At 45.5% G+C, this 23,024-nt stretch overlaps 1 protein-coding gene across 1 annotated transcript; it reads right to left on the bottom strand.

The window, feature by feature from the left end:
* Positions 1-656: 656 nt before the first annotated feature.
* On the bottom strand, positions 657-9,656 carry PRDM13 (PR/SET domain 13). Its single transcript, XM_003897947.3, has 4 exons — positions 8,367-9,656; positions 6,646-6,777; positions 6,212-6,332; positions 657-2,470 (listed from the first exon to the last, which is right to left on the bottom strand). The coding sequence occupies exons 1-4, from the start codon at positions 8,508-8,510 to the stop codon at positions 741-743; spliced, it is 2,127 nt and encodes a 708-aa protein (XP_003897996.1). The 5' UTR covers positions 8,511-9,656; the 3' UTR covers positions 657-740.
* Positions 9,657-23,024: the final 13,368 nt, after the last annotated feature.

The raw sequence follows: 23,024 nt of genomic DNA, 5'->3' as shown, positions 1-23,024 counted from the left end.
CTATATCCACTGTACAGCAGTCATTATAAAACAACACACACCACATTTGTATTCTACCAAATAGAATATTTTCTTTAAAATTATATATTGCGTGCTCTTAGATTCATGCTTTAGATATTTTACATTTATCATTATTCTCTCATAAATAATTGCAACTTGACCAATTTGTACACCTGCTACCACTATATTCAATAGGGCAAGGCGTAGTCTTTGACATGAGAACAGATAAAATGGAAATCAGTATATGGATGTCACATCTACCCAATTGTGACTAGTGTTTTGCCTAAGAAATGAAATGCTAATGTAAAATACACACACAAAACGTCGTTTCAAAAGGCACAATTTCCTCCACAGAAAAGTACAACTTAAAAATACGTGGCAGTTAAAATGTGCGCCCTCGAGGGCGCTGTGACGTTCGCATTGATGTGATCCTGAACACCAAGAGCAGACCGCCTGGGCGGTTCAGGGTGAGCTCATCCAAGAAGTCCAGAGGCCCGGGGTACAGAGGTCCTGGTCGCCCTCGAGCTGTCCAGGTGGCCGGATTTACGCCACCTCTGAACTGTTGCTCTGAGTTTCAGCACCAGATCTGGGACCTCTCACTGTTCCAAATCTGGCGCCCTCTCAAAAACAAAAACGGTTTTGTCCACTGGGTCCCTCTTCCCACCACCAGGAGTTCCTCTTCTGCGAGAATAGACCCTCGATTCCTCTGTCCTCGCCCCGCCCCTTCCCGGGAAGACTTATTACAAGTCGCGCTCGCCGCCGCCCGCAGCCTCGGGGTCGCTCTGGTCGTCTGTGAAGCAGACGTCCACGTCACTGTCGTCGCTCTTGGGATCCCCAGGTTCCGGGGGATAGCCGGGCTCGGCACCCGGGCCGTCGCCCGCTTTGGCGAGCAGACTCTGGCCAGGGTGGCGGGACTTGACATGTCGCTCCAGGTCCCGGCGGCGCACAAGTACCTTGCCGCAGAACTCGCAGCGGTAGGGCGTGTTGCCCTCGGCGTGCAGCCGGATGTGCTTGTTGAGATTGCTGGGGTCGCCGAAGGGCCGCAGACAGACTTTGCACTTGAGTGGCTTGTAGCCCGTGTGCGTCCGCATGTGGATCTTGAGCCCATACTTGCGCGAGTACAGCTTGCCGCAGTAGAGGCACAGGTGGCCGGTCTTGGGCTTACCTGCGCCGCTGCCTCCGCTGCCGCCGCCGCCCCCTGTGCCTCCCGCCGCCGCGACGGCCGGTGGCAACGTCCCCGAGTCCAGGCGTCCGCGACCCTTCCCGGCAGCCATCTCGGACAGCTGCTGATTGTGCATGGCGATCTCTCGGTCGATGCTGGCCAGCGAGCCCAGCTCAGCGGGGCTTAGGGCGGCCGCTGCTGGCCCGCTGAAGTAGGAGATGGACTCCGGATACTTCAGCAGCCCGCCGAAGTGCAATTTGAGCGGGTAATAAGCGGTAGTGGCCGGTGAGCCGTAGAGCAGCTCCCCGTTGTAGACTGTAAAAGCCGGCATGACGGCAGGCAGGTGACTACATTCACCACCTGGATAGGCTTTGAGACCGCCCGTGTCGAGGGGCGGCAGCGCGCAGCGCTCGAGGGGCAGCCCGGGCGCCGGGGGCAGCTGCGCGTAACGCGCTCCTGGCAGCGCGGCGGAGGCGGGCGGGGCGCGCTCCACGTGCTTAAAGGCGGACGCCTCTTCCGGGGGGACCGAGAGCAGAGGGAAGCCGCGCAGGGCCCCAGAGCACGGCAGGCCATGGGGCGGTGGCGGCGGCGTGTCCCCCGCGAGCAGGCACTTCGGATGGTGGTGGTGGTGCGCGTGGTGGTGATGGTGGTGACCCGCGCCGCCCGCCGCCGAGTTCTCCCCGCTGCCCGGGCGCCCGCACGCCCGGCCCCCGCCCAGCAGCCTGCCCAAGGTGAGGCCGGCCCCCTGCTTGCTGCCGCTCTCCTCCCGGTAGGGGTCGCCGTGGGCGGCCGCCGCCGCCCTGGCTAGGCCGGCTGGCTTGAAAGCGGAGCGCACGCCGGGGTAGAAGGCCAGGCTGCCGACCCCCGCCGAGGAGCCGCCCACGATGCCGAGGAAGTGCCCTTGTCCTCGGGCGGCCCCGCTCATGTCCAAGGCACGGTCCAGCTGCTCCTTGCCTTTCTTGAGCTGCCCCCACTTGCCTGGGGTCGGCGAGGTGGCCGAGGGCGCGGAAGAGGCCTCGCGCTTGATGCCCTCCCGCGCACCGCAGGCCTGAGCTGGTGGCGGGCCCTGCGGGTGGGGTCGCAAAGTTCCTGCCTGGGAAGGCGCGGCGAAATCGGACGCGGAGGGTTTCGGGGAGAGACCGAGGCCATCAGCCGCTGGGACGGCGCCTTGACGAGCCGCGTGTTCGTGGTGCAGGAAGGCGCCGCCTCCACCGCCGCTGAACACGCAGTGGAAACGCAGGTGTGCCTTAAGGCTGTTGGGGTATCTAAACGTCCTCCAGCAGTACCAGCAGATGTAGCGCTCCTCCCCTGGGCAAGAAAGAATGGAAAAGCGACCCGGTGAGAGGCGAACAAGCGAGACAGAAAGAAAGCGCCAGTGCACCCAAGGCAAAGGCCAAGTTTCGACCAGCGGTATCGGGAGAGGGCGAAATATAAGTTCGGTAGCCCTACGGTATCAAGGACCCCGAAAAACCCCAAATGGCCAATCCTTATCAGTGTCTCCATCCTCTGGGACTACTTAGAGGCCAAAAAAGGTGACGGGACCTTTCCAACGAAGACTTCCTCCAGGCCTTCCAAGCAAAATCTTCGTTGGAAGGGCAGCACTCAGGCAGGCTGGCCGGGTAAGAGCAAAGAGCAGCTGTTGCTTTAAATCAAGTGTTGAGGCTGTGCAGTGTCTGGGCCCATCTGTTGGCGTTTGCAGAATAGGTAGCGTATGTCAAGGAGCTTGGATAAACTGAACAAAGACCAATCTAATGGTCGTGAGCGCCTCATTACCAGGCGAGACAATATCCTGTATGTATAGGCCATATGTAATCATTCCTTTTCATAGAACAATGTCTTTTGTGTCCCCTACCCACCCATTCCACCCCCTTCCAGCCTTAAACACTTTGCCTGAGGTTTTCCTGGAGCGTGACCAACTGAAGGACCACATAGGGACTATGATTTGCCATTCTTCAAAATTATTTGTATCTTTATTTCCTCTTTAACCCCATTTAATTTGCTGGGAGAAAAGAAAAAAATCTTATGCCATGATACTCTATAAAGAATGATGATAATCTAAGAAGGATGATGTTGCATTGTCTTGTCTGCCACTTGGTAATTAATTAACTCCTAGATAGCTGCACAAATCCAAGCTTAGTAAAGTCTTTGGAGAAAATATATTAGTTTTTTATTATATGAATATATATATATGATATAGATCGATAAATAAATATAGATACTCAGCTTTTAATAAGTGCAGAATTCTCTACCAGGCACTACATATGTGTTTGGTGTCAAATCTTTTTTTGTGTTTAGTATTATTAGCATTAGTTTTTTCATTTCGCCCGAGTTTGTGAACACAACCAAGAGACACATATATGATCACATACTAGAAGTTAATTTCCACTTAAAAGGGTCGTATTACTGCTGTAGAGAGAAATGATCTTGCAGTTGGATTTCTTTTAAAACGTGGTTGATTGATAATACTGAAGGGAAAGATGTCTGTGAGAAAGAAGTTAGTTGAACCGCAAGGAAATATCCAAAATATAAATCAGTCTCATAAAATTTAACAGGAAAGTTAAATTCCCCCTCTGCATATACAAGCAGCTCAAACTTCTGAAATATTACTACAGAAATAACAATAGGGAAAAATTCCAGATCTTCTTCCCTTTATGTATATTAACTTCTGGGTTTGCATAACACAAGTAGCTCCCACCCCCACCCCTGTGAAACACCTGTGAAAACTCAAGTGATAAGCACTATATTCCAAGGAGAGCAGAAAGAAAAATGGGAGAGTAGTATTTCCCTATGAGACCCTATCCTAATTGTTTATAGAAGTCTTAGATAAAACCATTTCAATGTTCTGTTACTTTGTACTGAACATTCATGTAAAAGAAATCTTGAAAAACAGAAAGAATAGACATCCTGGGTTCTCTTGGTGGGTATGTTGTCTTAAATAACCTTCCTTCTAACTTCAGAGCCTTTCTGTCTCTCATCACCCCTTTTGAAAGAGGGAGTTTTCCGAGTCTGCCGCAGAATGACTCAGCTTAATGCAAAGCCACATACACTTTTTTTCTTAACATGAAGGGGCAGTATTTTCCTCCACCTTACTATGAAATTGAAACCCACTGAAGTTAGCTAGAATTAGGAGAATAGCAGCCATCCGTATTTATTTCTTCCTCTTTCCAAGCTTTAAGCAGCATACATTTAATATATACTTTTTTTCAGTTATCCTAACCAACTGACATGTTCTCCAGACTCTCAGATCCAAATCATGCCAAGAGTAGCAAACACATTTAACAAGTGGCTGCCTCCTCTTCATGTAACTCTAAGGTAGTCAACAGTTCAGACTTCTCCAAGATGGGGAAGTCAGGGTTCAAAATCACCCACGCCTTCTCACCTCCAGAAAAAAGAAAAAAAAAAAAAAAGGTGTTTATTTTGACATCTGTTACCATATGATGTTTATAAGCTCAATTGGCTGAAAGGAAAACACAAGGACCACTATTCCAGTTGCTTTTGTACTATTTGGAACTACCTAAGAAAGGATGTTCTGTGTAGAAATGGCTGGCTCCTCAAGGTTAGTGGTCCTCCAAATTCTGTAGTGGCAGATTCGAGAGTTCTCCACTATGCGGCTTTTATTATACGTCTCTTTTTACTGGAAGAAGTTGACAAGAGAATGTAATATAATGTGATGCAAGGAACAAACTATCTTAGGATAATTTGAATACTATACATGCAAAATAAACAATTAACTTGCAGGAGACGATGATACTTTAAAGTAAAGTGACTCATTGTTTTGAATAAACTTCATTCTGTCTTATTCATGAAGTGTTTCCTAATTCACATACTTGTATTAATTTCTCTAACCCTATTTCTAAAGGGATGTGATTGAGCAGGCAATCCAGGAAGACAGCATGTTCGAATATTTCACAGCATTCATTATTTTGATGTTAAATAATAAATGTGTCTTTAGGAGAAATTACAGACCATTGTCATGGAAAAAAAGCCATGGTAGCTTTGTATGTGAAAAGGAAGTCTCCAAGACCTTAAACTATTCTAGCACCTCCTAGACTTCTTTCCACAGGAAGTGTTCTTCAGTGTTCAAGGGTAGGTTTAAAAATGTTTTTCTGTTTAGTTACTGCACCTTAATTTGCATAAATCCGCTCTTGGCTTTGAAGGGATCAAATAAATCTGAGAAGAAACTGGGATACATCCCAGATTCAATTTAAGTAGGCAAAGGGAAATGAATAAATGCCACTTAAATGGAAGGGTCTCAGTACCTGCCAACTGACCAGCTGTAAGTACCGTAATACTTCTAAAATGCTGTAGAAATGCACTGTTCTCCTGGAAAGCCAGTGGAGAAGAAATGTCCTTGGACTTTGTAAAAGCAATCCAGGTTTGAGTTATATTCTGTGGAACTCAGGATGTAATTGCTGTAACAACAATTTAAGGCTCCTTTTTTATTATTTATTTATTTATTTATTTATTTATTTATTTTTTGAGACAGGGTCTCACTTGTCACCCAGGCTGGCATGCAGTGGTAACATTACAGCTCACTGGAGCCTTGACCTCCTGGGCTCAAGTGATCCTCTTTTCTCAGCATCCTGAGTAGCTAAGACTACAGGCATGTACCACCACACCTGGCTAATTATTTTTTTGGTGTAGAGACAGAGGTCTCACTATGTTGCCCAGGCTGGTCTCAAGCTCCTAGCCTCAAGTGATCCTCCTACCTCAGCCTCCCAAAGTCTAGGATTACAGGTATGAACTACCGCGCCTAATTTTTTTATCTTAATTGAGTAAATAATGGTCTCTTTGAATAGGCATCAGAAAAAGGATGGCCCCATTAAGTTCATAATGCGTACTTTTTCCCCTGCCATTGTGAGCCAGATTACTATCACTGTTATCGTTTATGGTTGATTTTAAGGAGGTAGTGGCGACCTCTCCTCTTTGCCGTGAAATACAGGGAATGTGAATTCCATTTTACACTAGTTGAGCTATGTCTAGTGACTCGCTTCAAGACAGGAGGAGGAGGGCTGGACTCTTGCCCATCCACGCTTTTGGAGTGGGTACCTTTCTCATCGTGAGTCGGAGTCGCCGTGGTGGGGATGTCGAACCACTGAGCCAAGGAGTTAGAATACCACACTGTCAGCTCCTCCCCTGGCTGGACGTCTCGCAATGCTCGGTAGAAGATCTGGGACGCAAGGAATGGAACAGTTCTCTGTCATTTCCTGGGTAATTGGTCAAAAAGCAACTGAGAAGAAAGGTTCAAATCCCGATTCTGATGCTGTGTGACCCTGGAGAAGCTACTGGAGCTCTCTGAACTTCACTTCCCTCACCCTTCAAACGGAAAAACAATAGTATCTACCTTATAGGGTTGTCAAGACATTTAAATGAGACGTCTAGCTAAAGCACTTTGCTCTTAATATTGTTGGCCACCGCAGGGATGGTTAGGTAGATTGAATTGGTGGTGGGGACTAGGGGACGTGGAGAGAAGCCCGCAGTACCTGTCCTCCGGGTAAGTCTGCAATAGCTTCCAGAGTCTGTTCCTGGGAGTTTCTGGCTGCCCGGATTAACCCTATCCACTCCAGAGGGGAGCCCCCCGACTCGTCCACCAGCTCCCCTCTCACCATGCGCACCTGCAACACAAGCAGTGGTCGTTCTCCCCGCACCTTGGCCAGGCCCACAACCCAGACAGAAAGTTTATCCTCCACCCCCACCCAACACAGGAAAGTGGTTGTTTTTGGTTTGGCGAGACCACTAGGGGCTACTGGAAGGAGGAGAATTCCTAATGACCTTGCTTGGGGGAGGGAGAAAGAGGAAAGTCTACCTATGCTAACAGTACCACCACTTTCCTGCGCCCCACCTTGGCAACACGGGGAGGGGGGAGGGATGTTGGGAACATCCTCCCTTAGTGCTTAAGCACATCTTGTACCAAGTTGTTCCCCACACACTACCCCAGCTCTCCCACTGGCAGTTCTGAGAGCAGCCCTAACACCAGGTTAGAGACGTTTCTAGGTCAGTCCCAGGACCCAGAGCGTCCCCCTACAAACAAACAAAAAAATTATCTCATGCCTCCTCTATTCTGTGTGCATCGCACCTAGGTGCCTGTGAGCCTTGCAGCGAAAGTCTCAGAACAAAGCCCAAGCGGGTAAAGGTTGCCCGCAGCTGGCAGGCCATTTAAAAGCAATTAAAAAGCGTTTAAAGAGGAATGAGTGGTGGGCACCAAACCCTGCTTTAGACTATAGAGGGGCGGAGGGTGGGGGCGTGATTGCAGGAGGAGCGAGGTACAAGTCCCGCTGGCTGGACACCGGAGCTTTTTCTTACTAGAAATCTCCAAGCAAAGCAAGCTATAAAGCCAAGGAAGCCAAAGCCCTTCCTTCTACCCCTGACTTCTGCCTTCATTTCCTGGTCGCTGTTTGCCGACCTTTGGCTCCTGGGACACCCCCAAAGCGGGCGAGTGCTTTAAGTCTCCCTGGTCAGGGGTCGCAACGGTGTGTGGGGTGTGGGAGTCAAAGCTAGTGGTTTGGCCCTGGCGCCTGCCGGTTGGGACTCTGAACTCTCAGAGCCCCGCTGTAGGCGCTCTGATCCTGTGCCCCGCGCGGATGGGCGCCCCTCGCCCTTGGAGCCCGCGTCAGAGCCAGCACCTTGCTCATCCTCTCTCCATATGCTCCAAACCCACAAGCCGACATCGGCAAGGGAAAAAATATATATATCTGAGGAGATTCTGGGAACTGAGAGCCTCCCAAAGATTTTTTTTGTTTAGGGAAAAAAGAGGTAAATTATTTTAAGGCGAAATTAGGCCTCAAATTAACATATTGAAGGGCAGAAGGGATGAAAGGTTCTCGATGCCCTACGCCCCCAGAAAGAGGGTGCTTTTGCAGAGAGAGCTGAGGTCAGGGTGCGGGGGTGGGCTTCTGGGTTCTGAGGAGACCCGAGAGCGCGGGGGAAAACACAAGCCGCGAATGGTCCCGGCACCTACAGCCCTCAGTGCACCCCACCCAGGGCTGTCCCCTCTCGGCCACATCCTCTCCTCTCAACCCGACCCGTCCAGCTCTCACAGTTAAAGAGGCTACTTGCTCAGAATAACAGGAGTCCCCTTCCACCCGGCAGAATTAGCAGGTAACGACTTAATCACTCCCTTCCTCCACTTTCTCTCTCTAGCCCTTTCCCGGGTCAGGGCACTGAGAGGCGAACAGCAGTGGGCGGAGGTCTGAATGGTCAATACCTTTTTCTTGGGCCCGGGCTCCCTGCGGTCTGACAGGTACTTGCCCAGCTTGAAGGTACCAGGCACCGGTCCGAAGCGCAAGCCGGCCGGGATGCAGCAGTCGGCACTCACGCTGGTGGCTGGAGCTCTGGCGGCTCCGTGCATTGTTGCCGCCGCCCCCAGGCAGGCGCTCGGGTGCGCCAGGTCCTCGGAAGGGCGCGAGTGACAGAGCTGGAGCTGCGCGCTAGCCAGGGAGCCGCGCCCCGACGTGCGTCCTCCGCCCGCGGAGTGACGCGGGCGGGCATGCACTGCGCCTTTTCAATTGGGGCGGGAGCCTTTTGGCACCGCCAGCGCAAGGGCGCGTAGTTTGGTGAGAGAGTTGCGCTGCGAAGCAGCTGCAGAGTCCTACCCGAGAGGGTCACATGGAGTGGTTCCCTCAGCCCCCTGCATAATCGAGGCCTCTGAATGGCTAGCACACAATGGTCCAGGCGACCTTCCCATTCCTAAAAATCCAATTTGTCAAGGGCGAAGAAAAGGCACTGGTGAATCAAAGGTCCGGCGGGACCATTAATCCTCAGCATGGGGTATTGTCCTCGAGACAGTTACGATATTTTAAGTGACAAATCCACTGTATAATTTCTCCATAAATTTTACTTCCTTTTATTGTTCCCCGACAAACCAGTTTTGGGAAATAAGTGACTACTTTAAGTCTACTTGGCTGATTCCTTTGAGCCTTGGTCTACTTCAAAGATTTTTAATTCTCTCCCCTTGGCTTTATTGTAAAGGAGATTAAACAAAGAGATGGAGACTGTTTGGAGGACTTGTTAACTTCTATTGATTTCTGGCGTGTGCCATACAGAAATTAGGCAGGTACTTGACGGGAAAACACCAGAAAATACCTACACTTTTTAAATAACGACCATTTTACCATTTCAGGGGATTGGGTTCAGGCCAGTCGTCTATTTAGAACTGCTTTAATAGTCACTTCTGTCCCATTTCGTCCCAAAATATGATGAAGCCTCCAGATCAAGTTGAGAAGGCGAGGTCAACTGTGCATCACTTTTCTCGGGCACACCCCGGGCCTGCACTTTCTCTGGAGAATGGGAAACGACCCCAGAACCAACAGTTTCGACCGGGGATCCTGCCCCCCGGTCCGCGGCCCAGGGTTGAAGAGGAAGAAGTTCTAACAGTGGGTTATTGATCACGTCCCCTGGAAGAGGTCCTTGGACTAACTCCCCTAAAACCAACAACCTGGACTTTTCTATTAAAAAATAATAATAAAATAAACAAAAACGAAATCACCGCAATCTGCTAAAGGTTGTAGAGAACGGGGGCGAGGTGGGCGTTTGGGACAACTCTTTCTTACACCTACTTTGTGAACTAACAAGACGTTGTACTTCAGAGTTAAACCGGAGAGCTCCCCGTTTTCTTTTAGGGAAGCCTCCAATTAGCGTGCGGACATTTATTTTCATAAATAGTAGCCGAGTAATCAAATTCATCAGATATTTGTGACTCCTGCCGGCACCTGCCGCGTGCTGCTAGCTCTGGGCACAGCTCCCCCAATCCTATGCAGCCAGCACCGAGCCCGATGCAGTTCTTCCAAGAGAGGCCTGAGTGGTGGTGTATTTCCAAGCCTAGCGCCAGAGGCCCAGCCACTGCACAAAAGGGCGGAGGGCCCTCAGCAGCGCCCACGCTGCTAGCTTCTCCAGGCTTTGTGGGCTGAAGGTGCTGGAGCGATTGTGGTTAGCAAGGGTGGCAGGACGCAAGGTGGCGACACCTGCAACTCAGCAGTTTATCTGAGGAGGTCTTCAGAGAAGCTCCGTGTAGTGCCCCTCAGTCGAAACCTATGTTCGCTACACTGGGCAGGTCCAGGACACTCAGGATCATACATTCTGTGCTCTCCCACTCAAGACTCGGGGAACCTTTAGTGGATTGCTTCGGAGGTTCGGCCTCCTAGTTTGTAAAATGGGAATGATGGATACAAACAGACCCTTTGCTCCCTCTCCGCGGTTCACTTTCATTTGTAACAACAATCTGTAGAGTGAGTGCATTCTGGAAGCTCCAAAACTGGTTGTTTGCCTAATGGGAGAATCCAGGTCAGGCCAAAGGTTTCAAGTCTAACGTCTCACGTCAGACCCTGAGAGGACACACGGATGGCTGGCCTCGGGCCAACTCCAGGGCCTGTGTATACATGGCTGCTGAGGCAGAGAGGAGTCGCTTGGAAAGTCTGGAGGGCCACACACTGTGGCCTCTGGGACCGTGCAGCCACACTATGCCCAGGTCACTTTCTGAGGGAGCTGCCACTGATTTTTCCTCGGAAGCCTCCAATTGCGCCTCTGAGGGCTGCGAAGACTGCCCTCGACGGAGAAGAGGGAGCCTTTGATCCAGCGGCCCATGAATGGCAAAAGCCGGGGGTGGGGGAGGGAAGGAGGAGAGGAAGCCTCTCCGAAGAGTCAGGGCAATAAATTTAAGCCATGAACATGTCCCTCTAACCTCTGGCCTGGCGACTCCGGGATGACACCCAGTTTAAATTACCAGCACTGCAAACGGGAAGGGGCGAGCGCTGGGCCTGGGTTCGGGGCGCCTCCCCGGCCCTCCTTAATGAGTGAAAAAGCGTGAACGACACGCGAACAATTTTATCAATAGGACCATGTAAAGGCCGACTGTGAGGAAAGTTATTTATTAATATAGCCAATTGTGACTGGTTCCCAGCCCCGAGAGAAGAAAGAGACTGCGCCAGAGGCATTCACACCAGCTCGCCGAGTTTTATTCTGTCCTGTGGCTCAGAGTTGAAGTTCCCCAAGTGAAATAAATTGTCCACAAAGGAGAAAAGGAACACATTTTCTTTTATTTTTCCTCCCCTAAAAAGCAAGGGTGAAACCAATCTAATGTGCCCAGTGGAGCAAGATGGGCCGTGAAAGGCTGGGTGTTAAAAGTAAAAGCGGGCTGTGCAGCAAATGGGATGGAAAATTAAATGAAATTAAATAGCTTGAACGGCCGTATTGTCCCTTATTAAAAAGACACATTAATTACATGGTCTCAGCCTTATTCAAAGACAATGTTGAGACTCAATCAAAACATTCCACTCGGCTTTTTTTTTTTTTTTTATCAACTTGAAATGGGCGTCCAGAGGCCCCGTTAAAGCGAAATCTCTCCTACACCGAGGTGCGGGGAAAGGCGGTTTAGGGGCGGTCCTGCTCCCTGCCCACTGTGGAACCGCTCGGGCAAGGCTCCCGCTCCAGTAACAGGTTGCCATAACAAGGCTGGAATGCTCACCAGCAGCCGCCGGCCCTCCGAGGGGCAGGCTGGGGAGAGCTAAGTCCCACCCGCGCGCGGCTTTCGGACCCGGCAGTGATAGCGGACGGCCCCGCCCGGTGCATAGTCGCGAATGAGCGAAGAGCTGGGAATGCGGCCGGCGCCGAGCACGTGTGACCTGACTGGACTCCGCCTAGAGGAAAGGAGCGCCTTAAGACTTTGGCGCTGAGACGAGTGGCTTCTTTCAGACCACACTTCTCCTGCGCTGCTCGTCACCGTTGCTCAAAGGCTTTGAGTTTCAGGTCCCCACGGGGACCGAGTGAGCTGTCCTGAGGGGTGGCGGGGGTGGGGAGGGCTGAGTCTTGGAGACCCTGGTGCTGGTGACTCACCAAACACCCCTCCCTCCCAGGTCGGCGCGGAATCCCGAAACTGGGCCCGGAGGAGTCCGGAACCCGGGGATGCAGAGAGCCGCTCGGGGTCAGCGACCCGAGAAGAAGGAGGTTGGGGAAAGCAGAGAGAGGCCTGCAAGCCCCGCTTTCAGTAGCCGAATGTTGGCCGGAGGTGGCCTAGGCTGCACCCCCCGAGGGTGTCCGCGCGGGCCGGGCGGGCGGGTCAGCTCGGACCAGCTGCGCGGCCCCCGAGGCGCGGGTGGGACATTAAGGCCGGGTCTGAATAGGGCGGCGGCGATGGGCTCTGGGAACGCCACCAGATGACACGCCGGCGATGAGGCCATTTTCCCCTTAATTGCGTGGCCGGTGGATGCGCGGCGGCCGGGAGTCTCCAAAGTGGCAGCCAGGACGCAGCCCGGACGCCGCTGGTGGGTTTTGTGGTGCCTTTTTTGTTGTTTTTTAAGTCCTCCGTTGGAAACGGCTCAATAAAAGTATTCAGAATCCCTCTCAAGTTGCCTTTTAACCGGAGTTCTCCAACTTATTTCTTGGTTCTTTCGGTTGACATGGTGCAAAGAAAAGTCAGCGAGCGTGTTGCTGAATTGCAATGTCTCGGGGCACCTCCACATTCAGCGCTTCTCTGCCGGCCGCTGCCGAATGAGCCCGCACTCAATTCGATTTTCCTTGCTGTTGGGCACATTTAGGAGCGCCTCTATTTGTGAAGTTCATTTCTAGGCAAATGTATTCAAGAGCTGATGGGAATGAATAGGACCGTGTGTCAGCCGCCCCTAATTGGGATTAAAGCACTTAGGAGCATATGCAGAGAGTGACAGAAATTCTCAGGTTGCATTGTGTTCAGACTTCCACCCGCTCGGACGCTCCTCCTCCAGGGGAGATTTATAGAGATTTCTCGGAGAAACTGAGGAAAGAAAAGCGAAAAGGGAAACAACTGGGCTAATGGCTCACGATGGGGCTGCGGTTCCGCAAGTGGTGGTGACAGCTTCTGAGAAAAGATGCTGGGGAATAATTGAACGCGGGCGGGGGAGCAGGTCTGAACTCTTTAATCAGAAAGGCGGAGAGTTAAAAGGCGAAATAAAGATGTTCTGGAGATTCCCAGACGGTGTTTCCCCCTTTTCTTCTTCTTCTTTTTTTTTTTTTTTTTTTTCTTTTCCTTGAAGAGCCGGGATACATTTCTTTTTATCTCTACCCTCCCACACCCACCCTAAATAACATACCCTCTCTTGGAGCAATAATAAGAACAATTTGGTACTCGAATTAGAGAGGGGAAAAGTCACAAAAGAAACAAAAATATCTCTCTTTTTTTGTATGTTGAAGACTTCACACCCAAATAAATCAATGAAAGTATTTTGACATATGAATGTGTGTGTAAACTATACACATGCTATGTTAAACACGATCATAATATGTATTTATATAATTAAGGCTGTGTGTAGATATATAGTGTGGTAAATCTCCACCTGGAAGTAGCTGATAGGTTTCTGAGCTGAATTGACAAAGCTTCCCCCAACTTCCTGCTCTGTCACCCAAGCTGGAGGGCAGTGGAGTAATCATGGCTTACATGGCTCAGTGGTCCATCATGGTTCACTGCAGCCTTGATCACTTGCGCTGAAGCGATCTTCCCATCTCAGCTTCCAGAGTAGCTGAGGCTACAGGTGTGAGCCATGACACTTGGCTATTTTTTTATTATTATTTATGTTTTGGAGATTCCAACCAGGCTGGTATGGAACTTCTGGGCTCAAGTCAGCATTCCAAAGTGCTAGGATTACAGGCGTAAACCATGGTGCTCAGCCCACAAGGCCTTTTAAAACCTGAAAATCAACATGGAACTGAGGCTCAGACAGTTGTCTAAGCAAAGAGAAGTGACAGCCTCTTTTAGCCCTTGAGGAGCAGAGAAGCCAGAAAGGACAGATGAACACTGAACAAAAGAATGAGGGGGAAAGCAGATACTTCTTTTCTGGATTTTCTTTCTTTTCTTTCTTTCTTTCTTTCTTTCTTTCTTTCTTTCTTTCTTTCTTTCTTTCTAATTCATCTGCAAACATTGATTCCCAGGAAAAGTGAGAGACTCTGGTTGTCTGAGCTCAGGATAGGAGAGAGACTTCTCACTATACTACTTTTGGTATCATTTTGGATTTGGTACCATAAGAGTATATTTCCAATTAAAAGTTATTCTTGCTGGATGTGGTGGTTCTCACCTATAAACCCAACACTTTAGGAGGCTGAGGCTGGGGTATTGCTTGAGAGTTTGAGACCAGCCTGGGTAACATAATGAGACCCTGTGTCTACAAAAAAATTTTTAATAAGTTATTCTTGATATTACATTTTTTAAATCTGTATGAGGGCAAGGGGAAAAGAGGAACGAAATAAAAGGATGGTAATGTGGAAATATGAAAAAGAGATGACAACCAGCAATTTTTATAATAAATTCCTATGCAAAATTAGTCTCCCAAACTCACTCTAGAAACACCTGCTAACCATAGGCTTAGCCATGGTGAGAAGCTGTGTTCTCCAACTACAAAGGAGATTCTGGATAAAGGGGATGACCATGTGACAGAGTGACAAGCTCCCCCCACCCCACAACCATGTCAAGCCATGAGTGGAATATTTTCTTTCTCCTTCAATTCCTAAAACCTTCTTTCTCCCCCAGGCTAGCCCACCTCATAAAGAAAGAACTTGTGAATCTGTGTTCAGGAGGCACAGGATTTTCCTTTACCCCCAAATCTAGTTTTAAACTTTTTGGAAAGTAGTGCATTATCAGAGGAAGCTGGCCTGGCAGATACCTTGGTTGTCCCTGGGAGAACCTGTGAGCAGTTGAAGTTGATCCAGTGATCACCACAATAACAAAATAAACAAACAATAAAAATTTTCTGCTTCTGTCACAACTAAGAGCCAAATTTATGTTCATAACCAGCATCTTCAAAGAGCAATTAGAAAGTTCACTAGTAGGATCTGTGTGTTCTTCTACTGTCACCACTAATTATGTGTCTGATGCAACGCTATCACTCATGTTATCCATACTCATGTTATTTATATGCGTGAGCAAATGAGGATACATTTCAATTTCTTGAAAGTATAGTTGAATTTTATATATCCTTCATTTTATGGTAGGATAAACATTCAGATAACCTTTCCAACACATAAATAATCACCATCTAAAATTTTGGTAAGGTTACAAAAGGTAAATTTTATGTACATACACACGAAGATATTGTTTAAATAGTTTTATTGAGATTCACAAGCCATAAAATTCACCCATTTAAAGTGTACAAATTTTGTTAGCGTATTCACAGTTCACATAGTGTACAACCATTACCACAAGCTAATTTTGGAACATTTTCATCTGCCTCACTCAAAGAAAGCTCGTACCCAATAGCTACCACTCCCCATTCATCCCCAACCTCTCCAGTTCTAGGCAACTACCAGCGTTTTTCAGTCTCTAAACATTTGCTTATTCTGGACATTTTATCTAAATGAAATCATACAACATGTGGTCTTTTGAGGTTTTTTACTTAGTATGTTTTCAGGGTTCATCCATGTATAAGAGTTCATTCCTTTTTGTGGATAAATAATATTCCATCGTAGAGATATCTCAAATTTTATTTTTCCATTCATTAGTTAATAGGCCTTTGCTATTATGAGCAATGCTGTTTTGAACATTGGTATACGTGTTTGTGTGTATGTGTCTCTCTGTGTGTGTATGTGTGTGCGTGTGTGTGTATATATATACACACACATATATATATATATGTTTTGTTTTATTTTATTTTATTGAGACGGAGTCTTGCTCTGTTGCCCAGGCTGAAGTGCAATGGCACGATCTCGACTCACTGCAACCTCCACCTCCTGGGTTCAAGAGATTCTCCTGCCTCAGCCTCCCAAGTACCTGGAATTACAGGTGTGCATCACCATGCCCAGCTAATTTTTGTATTTTCAGTAGGCACGGGGTTTCGCCATGTTGGCCAGGCTGGTCTCGAACTCCTGACCTCATGTGATCCACCCACCTCAGCCTCCCAAAGTGCTAGGATTACAGACATGAGCCACTGCACCCAGCTGTTTTTATTTCTTTTGGCTGTATACCTAGGAGTAGAATTGCTTGGCCATACAATAACTGTGTTTAATTTTGGGGGGATTGTCAAACTGTCTTCCAAAGCAGCTGCACCATTCTACATTCCCACCGGGAGTGTATAAGGGCTTCAGCTTCTCCACATCCTTGCCAACACTTATTATCTGTGTTTTTAATTATCGCCATCCTAGTAGGGATGAAGTGGTGTCTCACTGTAGTTTTGATTTGCATTTCCCTAATGACTAAATGAATAATGCTCAGACATACTTTCGTGTGCTTTCTGCCATTCATATATCCTTTTTAGGGAAATGTCTATCTAGGTCCTTTGCCCATGTTTCAGTTGGGTTATTTGTCTTTTAATTATTGAGCACACACATTTTTTATAACTTTTTAAATGCCCAACACATAACAGGCTATTAGGTTGAATGATCATAACAACACTATGAGGTAGAATTTTTTATCTATCTTTTACCAATGAGAAAATTTCAAAGAGGTTGAGAGCTTATTGGGGTCATACAGTAAATAATGGAGACAGAATTCCTCTCACATCATTCTGGGTTTAAAATCCAGGCCATTTACACTTGACCTCACTGCGTTAAGGGGCTTAATTGATGTCACATATCTGTTCTTCTCTATGCAAATGATTAAGTTACCATGGGACATCCAAGTAGTTGAGAGAGTGGGCTCTGCAGTCAGAGTCCCTAGATTCAAATCCTTCTTCTGACACTTAGCCACGTGAACTTGAGCAAGGGTAACCTTTCTATTCTCCAGTTTCCTTATCTGTAAAATATGAGTAATAAAAAAGACCTACTTCTCAAGTGCTCAACAGAGCACTGAAGATGTAGGACATACTCAGAAATGTTACTTAATAATATTCTTATAATGATACTATGCCCACCATTTACCAAGCCCTATGATAATGTATTTGTACTGTTAGGCTAGGAATTGTATATGATAAATTAAATGGAGCAGGACTTCTGGCGCCAGAGGCTACTTGGTCAGTCACATAAGATACAGTCATGCATAGCTCAGGGCAACAAATAATTGATGAAGGAAAGCCTCTCTTTATAGATGTATTCTATCTCATAAATGAATAAAGAGTTTGGGAATTCAAGTATTATTGTTTTGGAACCCTTAGTGAAATAATGAATCCAGGCAATGATCATCAGTGACGGCTAGCAGCACAAAAAGCAAGACAACTACATATTATGTGCCTCTGAATGGAAGAAGGCAACACCGCCTGTGAAACAATCTTGCCAAAACAAGCAAGCAAGCAAATAAACGAAATCAAACCTGAATCTGATTGTTCTCATAATAGGAAATAGAGAGAACAGATGAACATGACAAACAAATCAGTGGGACTTGATCAGCAAAAAAAAAAATAAAACAAAAACAGATTGTGGGACCCTCTACTGGACAACTCATTTTTATTTTTAACAAGTAAGTTGCAAGGTGAAAGGGAGAGGGAGGGGAGACCAACACATTTAAAGAGATTTAAAGAGTGTGGTGGTTTAAAAATATGTCCACAGATTATTTAACAATTCACACCTCAAAAAGCGGAACCTTGAGTGTGGGCAAAATTTAATCACTTGCTTGTAACAAAGAGAATATGGCAGAAGTGATGGTGTGTGGTTTTTGAGACTAGGCCATTGCACATTCCTCCTTGATATCTCTACAACACTGACTAGATATTCCATGGTATTAGGAATTAATGTTAATTTTAAATGAAATAATTTTAGTATGGTTATGTTTTTTAAATCCTTATTTTTCAGATACATACTGAAATATTCACAGAAGAAATATGATGTCTGGGATTTGCTTCACATAATTCTAAGGTGAGAGGGCAATGAGTAGAGGTATAGATCAGGATTTTTCAACCTAAGCACTAATGACATTTTGAACTTTGTTGTAGGGGCTGTCCTGTCATTGTATGATATTTAGCAGCATCCTTGTCTCTACCCACTAGGTGCCAGGAATATCCCTCCCCCATTGTGGTGCAAGACATTGACAAATGTCCCTGAAGGAGAAAATTACTCTCCGTTGAGAACCACTGGGTATAGATGAAACAAAATTGGCCACAAGTTGATAATTATCCAATTGAGTGAGTGATAAGTACATGGGCATTCGTTACAATATTCTGTCTATTTTTGTATGTGTTGGAAGTTTTCAAAATAAAATGTTATTCAAAAATAAGATTTTTTTTAAAAGTCCAGTAGGGGAGAAGAGATGTGAGACAGTCAGTGGGTATGTGTACATGCTCTCAAATCTGAGCGGTAAAAAAAGCAAAAACAGGTTCTCTGCTTCTATGATCTTTTAAGAAGCTATACCAGGGATGGGCTAGAGAGAATGTGCTGAGTTGCAGGGTGTACAATCTAAAGAGCTGCCTGGAATCTTCAAAGCTACAGTGGTACCTTGCTAGACCTAAGAAATCCACAGCCTTCACAATTTTGAAAAAAAGGTACTTCTGTGGCATTGAATAAAACTCTTTCTACTCTTCTCAGTTGGGATAGGAACCACCAAATGTGGTCTGCACTTAAGTCAATTATAAATGGCCTGAATTCATTTCATTTGTGCAAATACCTTCCTTGTTAAAAAAAAAAAAAAAAAAAATCCGTGAAGTTATTCCACATTCATCCTTGACCTTTGAGCCTCAAAGTCATGTTTGGAAGATAGCATGGAGGAGAAGAGTCTTCAGTATTATCCCTCGGTTTGGGGATACTGTGCTCCTAACTTAATATCCTAAGACATGTCTGGATCAGTGAGTGTTCTGAGGTAATGTGGAACTTTCTCCTCCCAAAATTCACATGTTGAAGTCCTACCCACCAGTACCTCACTCAGAATGTGACCTTATTTGGAGATAGGGTTCTTAAAAAGATAACCAAATTAAAATGAATTTATTAGGGTGACTCCTAATCTAATATAACTGGTGTCCTCATAAGAAGAGGCATTTGGATTCAGACATGCATATAGGAAGAATGTCATGCGAACATGAAGACAGTCACCTATAAGCAAAGAGAGAGGCCTGGAATAGATCTTTCCTTCACAGCCCTCAGAAGACACCAATCTTATCAAAACCTTGATTTTGAACTTCTGGCCTCCAGAACTGTGAGACAATAAATTTTTGTTATCTAAGCCACCCTGCTTTTTGGTACTTTGTTAGGGCAACTCTAGCAAACTGATACAAGAACAAACACCAAAAACTCTGTGAAGGGTTGAAGCAGAAAGGGATAAGAGGTGGTTCTGATTCTATCCAAATGTAAGAAATACTGGCTTCAAGGCTACTTCCCCAATAAAACCCAAATTAAACCATAAGATGGCTCGACTGGAGACACCACAGCCAAGGCACAGGACACAGACCCGACTGTCTCTGAGAATGGCTCTCTGCCCCTACTGCCTCAAGAAGTTTGATACTCTGCTGCTGACCTCACAAAAAGGGATTCCACACAGGCGTTTGCTTTTTCACATTACTTATTTCCAAATCAAAGTCTCGGGTGGTAGTTTCTGACTTAGAACCTAAGCCATAGTGCTATGTCCTATATGCAATAAGAAAGCTGAGAAAATGAGCATCTGATTTATAAATAGGGAAAGGATGGAGCCATTCCCAGTCATAGTTAAAACGTCTTCATAAGCTTGATACAACTTCACTACACTGCCTTAGTCGCTGTAACAAAGTCTTCTATTAGCTTCCCAAGTATTCATTTTTCCCATCTTTTAATAGAACCCTGATTGTATTATGTTACTGCTAGTTGCATTGCTGTCTAGAACAAAGACTGTGTGTCCCAGCCTCTTTGTGGCTATGTAAGTCCTGGTCAATATGATGTAAAAAGAGGTATCTTTTAAGACTAAGGAGACATATCAGCCCCCTTTTGACTTTCCTCATGCTTGAAATGCAGACATGATGGCTGGGGCTACAGAAGCCATCTTGGTCCATGATATGATCCTGTGTATAGAAGCCATGTACTGAGGATGGCCAAACAGAAAGACAGAAGGAAGTAGGATCCCAGATGACTTAATGGAACAAGCACACCAACCCTGGATTACGTATGGCTGGACTTCTTTTAGGTGAAAATAAACCCTGGTGTCTAAACCACTACTTGGCAGGGGAAGGGAGAAAGTTCTTTTACTTAAGGCTGATAGCAATCCCGAAGTGGTACTACTAATATATGGAAGATACTGGTTTGTTTCCTTTTGGGCTTTGGCTTTGTGTGTGTTATCAATGAATTAACTTTTTAGATTTCCTTATAATTTGTATTCATTTTTATATTTAAGAGGCTTATATATAAATATACCTTTTAAAATGAGATACTATTGATTTTATTTTACCAAAAATATTTGGAGAATAAAAAATGTTTAAGTCATTAACATAGGAACATTCTTCCAAAAATTGCTATTTAGTGTTGAAAAATAAGACATCCTTTGAATCCAGGACATCATTGCTGTGCATTTACGAATTTGTAGTCTGTCTTGATTCATTTTGTGTTGCTATAACAGAATACCACAGACTGAGTAATTTACAAAGAAAATAAATTTATTTCTTACTGTTCTGGAGGCTGGAAAGTCCAAGAGCATGGCACTGGCATCTGGCAAAGACCTTCTAGTTGTTAAGAAAGTGGAAGGACAAGAAAGTGCTCTCAAGAGAGCAAGAGAGACAGAGGGGGCAGAACTCACTTTTATAACAAGACCTTTCCCCCAATAACTAAGCCACTCTCAGGATAATGATAACAACGTTAATCCATTTATGAGAACAGAGCCCTTGTGACCTAATCACCTCTTATCAGGCCCCATCTCCCAGAACTATTGTATTGGGAGTTAACTTCCCAATCCATGAAGTTTGGGGAACACAGTCAAACCAATAGCATGGTCTGTGGTCTGAATTCTGTATATTGTCAACCCCAACATTTAATTATATTTTAGTAGATGTTTAATGAAGGATATTAAACTATTCATATAGCATCTATCTTCTTCAGAATTGATAAATTTATTCATTCCTAATCTTAAATCAGCTGTGTGATGTATTTTAGGCTTCTAAGGGAAAAGTAACAAATGCAAAAATATTTCAAGTGCAGGGAGAAGAAGTAGGTTCATGTCACTAAAAATGAAAGAGATACCCATACATGTTTCCAAGATCAAACCAAAGGCTATCATTATATGGTTCTTCATTTTATCACTGATGGTGATGCAGAGGACTTAAAAAAAATTTAAGCTGATTCATCTTGAGTCATGTGAGGGTTGAGATGATTTGATATAAAGAAATAATAAGAGAATTCAGTAGAGAGAAATAAATGATAAAGGGGTAGGAGAGAAAAAAAGTAAAAGGAAGAAGTGAGAAGCTATCAGAAAGAAGTTTCTATACTTGAGCAACAGATAAAGATGGAATGATTTGCTGATTAGTATAACTGAAAATATGGGGAGGGGTGGATTCTGCAGGACAGCATCTGGATTAAATACTTTATAAGAAAAAATATAATTCAGCAAAAGTCTTTCTCTTCTGTGATAACATGACAGACATTTCAGTGCCTACTTGCCTCAAAAAGAGGAACTTGATACAGAGCAGCAACCAGAAGCTACTTATTCTTTCATCATTAGACCAGAAAGGAAAGGAAATGTTTTTTAGAATATGTTGCCAAGTAATTAATGAAGTTGACAAGTTGAAGGCAATTTTCTGGTTCTTGTTTTAACAACAACTTAACTTTGTTTTTTATAACCCAATGATGTTGGGTAAAATAAAACCAATTGACAGAGAATAAGTCAGGACAGGACTTGGTTGCATCTGAATATGAAAAATATCTAGAAAGATGCTTCATCTTTATCCTTTATCTAATTCTGTTGCCCTCATAGCATGCATGAATTCAGTTTTTAATTACTTATTTTTAATTTTTAAAATATATAACAAATCACGCATAGCAAAAGTTTTATTCTGTAGAATTGATACTCTCATTCTCTCATTTTTACATTTCACTCAGTCACAGCTTAGAGAAGTTGTGTAATATTGCCAATAAGAATGACTCCTTTGATTTCCACGTAATTTTTCCAGTGACTGTTTTTTCTGTCTTCAGGGGTTAATTTCCTGTAGTAAACTGTTACATAATCATCCCCAGTGAATCAAACCTCCTGGTATTCATGCTCTTGTATAATCTCCTTTCACAATGATCCTAGGCTTTGCCATATGACTCGCTCTGGTCAATGGGACATCAGCAAACATGACACAAACAGAAGTTTCAGTACTTGCACATTTGCATCATCCCCTTTTAATATACTATTGATTGCCATATGAAGAAGCCTGATCTAGTCTTCTTAAAAGACCACTCCTCAGAGCAAGAGGTCCAGCCCTCAGCTCCCCATCAAATGATTATAGCCACTTTAGTGAGCCTAGGTGAGACTAGAGAAAGATCCATCCAGGTAAGCCCAACCCAAATTGCAGAATGGTGAACAAATAAAGTGTTGTTTTATGTCACTAAGTTTTAATAACCAATTAGTTATTCAGTGACAGATAATAGATAGATACACCTCCTCTGAATGAATAAAATTAAACAGAACAGAGATAAATGTGGGGGAGACTGCCTTGATTCGTTATGATCAGCGGTCTAGAAATGTGAGAAGGTAAACTATTTAGACAAGAGATAACCAACAAACTGGGGATTGTGACTGATCACAAGTATGGAAGATATTAAGATATCAACCCAACAACCATCATCCCCATACGTTTTTTGCTAGCAGAACCCTGAGTTTGTGTATAAAGTGTTCAGGTGCTTTAGGGAATGCAAAGTCCCTCCAAACTCCAAGAGGTGAATCTTGATTAACTTAAGTCAGTCATGGTAGTTCCTTTACCCTCATTTTTGACTGGTTTAGGAACAGGAATGTGAAACAATTCTGGGGGGGGAAAAAAAAACATGTGAGAGCAAGTGATTTGGAGGTACATGGGAACCGTTTTCTTTCATCTTAAAAGGGGTGTCTAAA

This window comes from Papio anubis, chromosome 6 (assembly GCF_008728515.1).
Source record: "Papio anubis isolate 15944 chromosome 6, Panubis1.0, whole genome shotgun sequence".
In the NCBI taxonomy this organism is placed as follows: domain Eukaryota; kingdom Metazoa; phylum Chordata; class Mammalia; order Primates; family Cercopithecidae; genus Papio; species Papio anubis.
Note: the sequence above shows the minus strand (reverse complement) of the source record. Positions and strands in the feature narration are given on the sequence as shown.

Excerpts from the sequence above, each read along its gene's own strand:
- PRDM13 (XM_003897947.3), bottom strand. The coding sequence starts at position 8,510 with ATGCACGGAGCCGCCAGAGCTCCAGCCACCAGCGTGAGTGCCGACTGC. Across the intron at positions 6,333-6,645 it reads CAGACTTACCCGGAGGACAG|ATCTTCTACCGAGCATTGCG; the intron begins GTACTGCGGGCT and ends CTTGCGTCCCAG. Across the intron at positions 2,471-6,211 it reads TCCGACTCACGATGAGAAAG|GGGAGGAGCGCTACATCTGC; the intron begins GTACCCACTCCA and ends TTTCTTGCCCAG.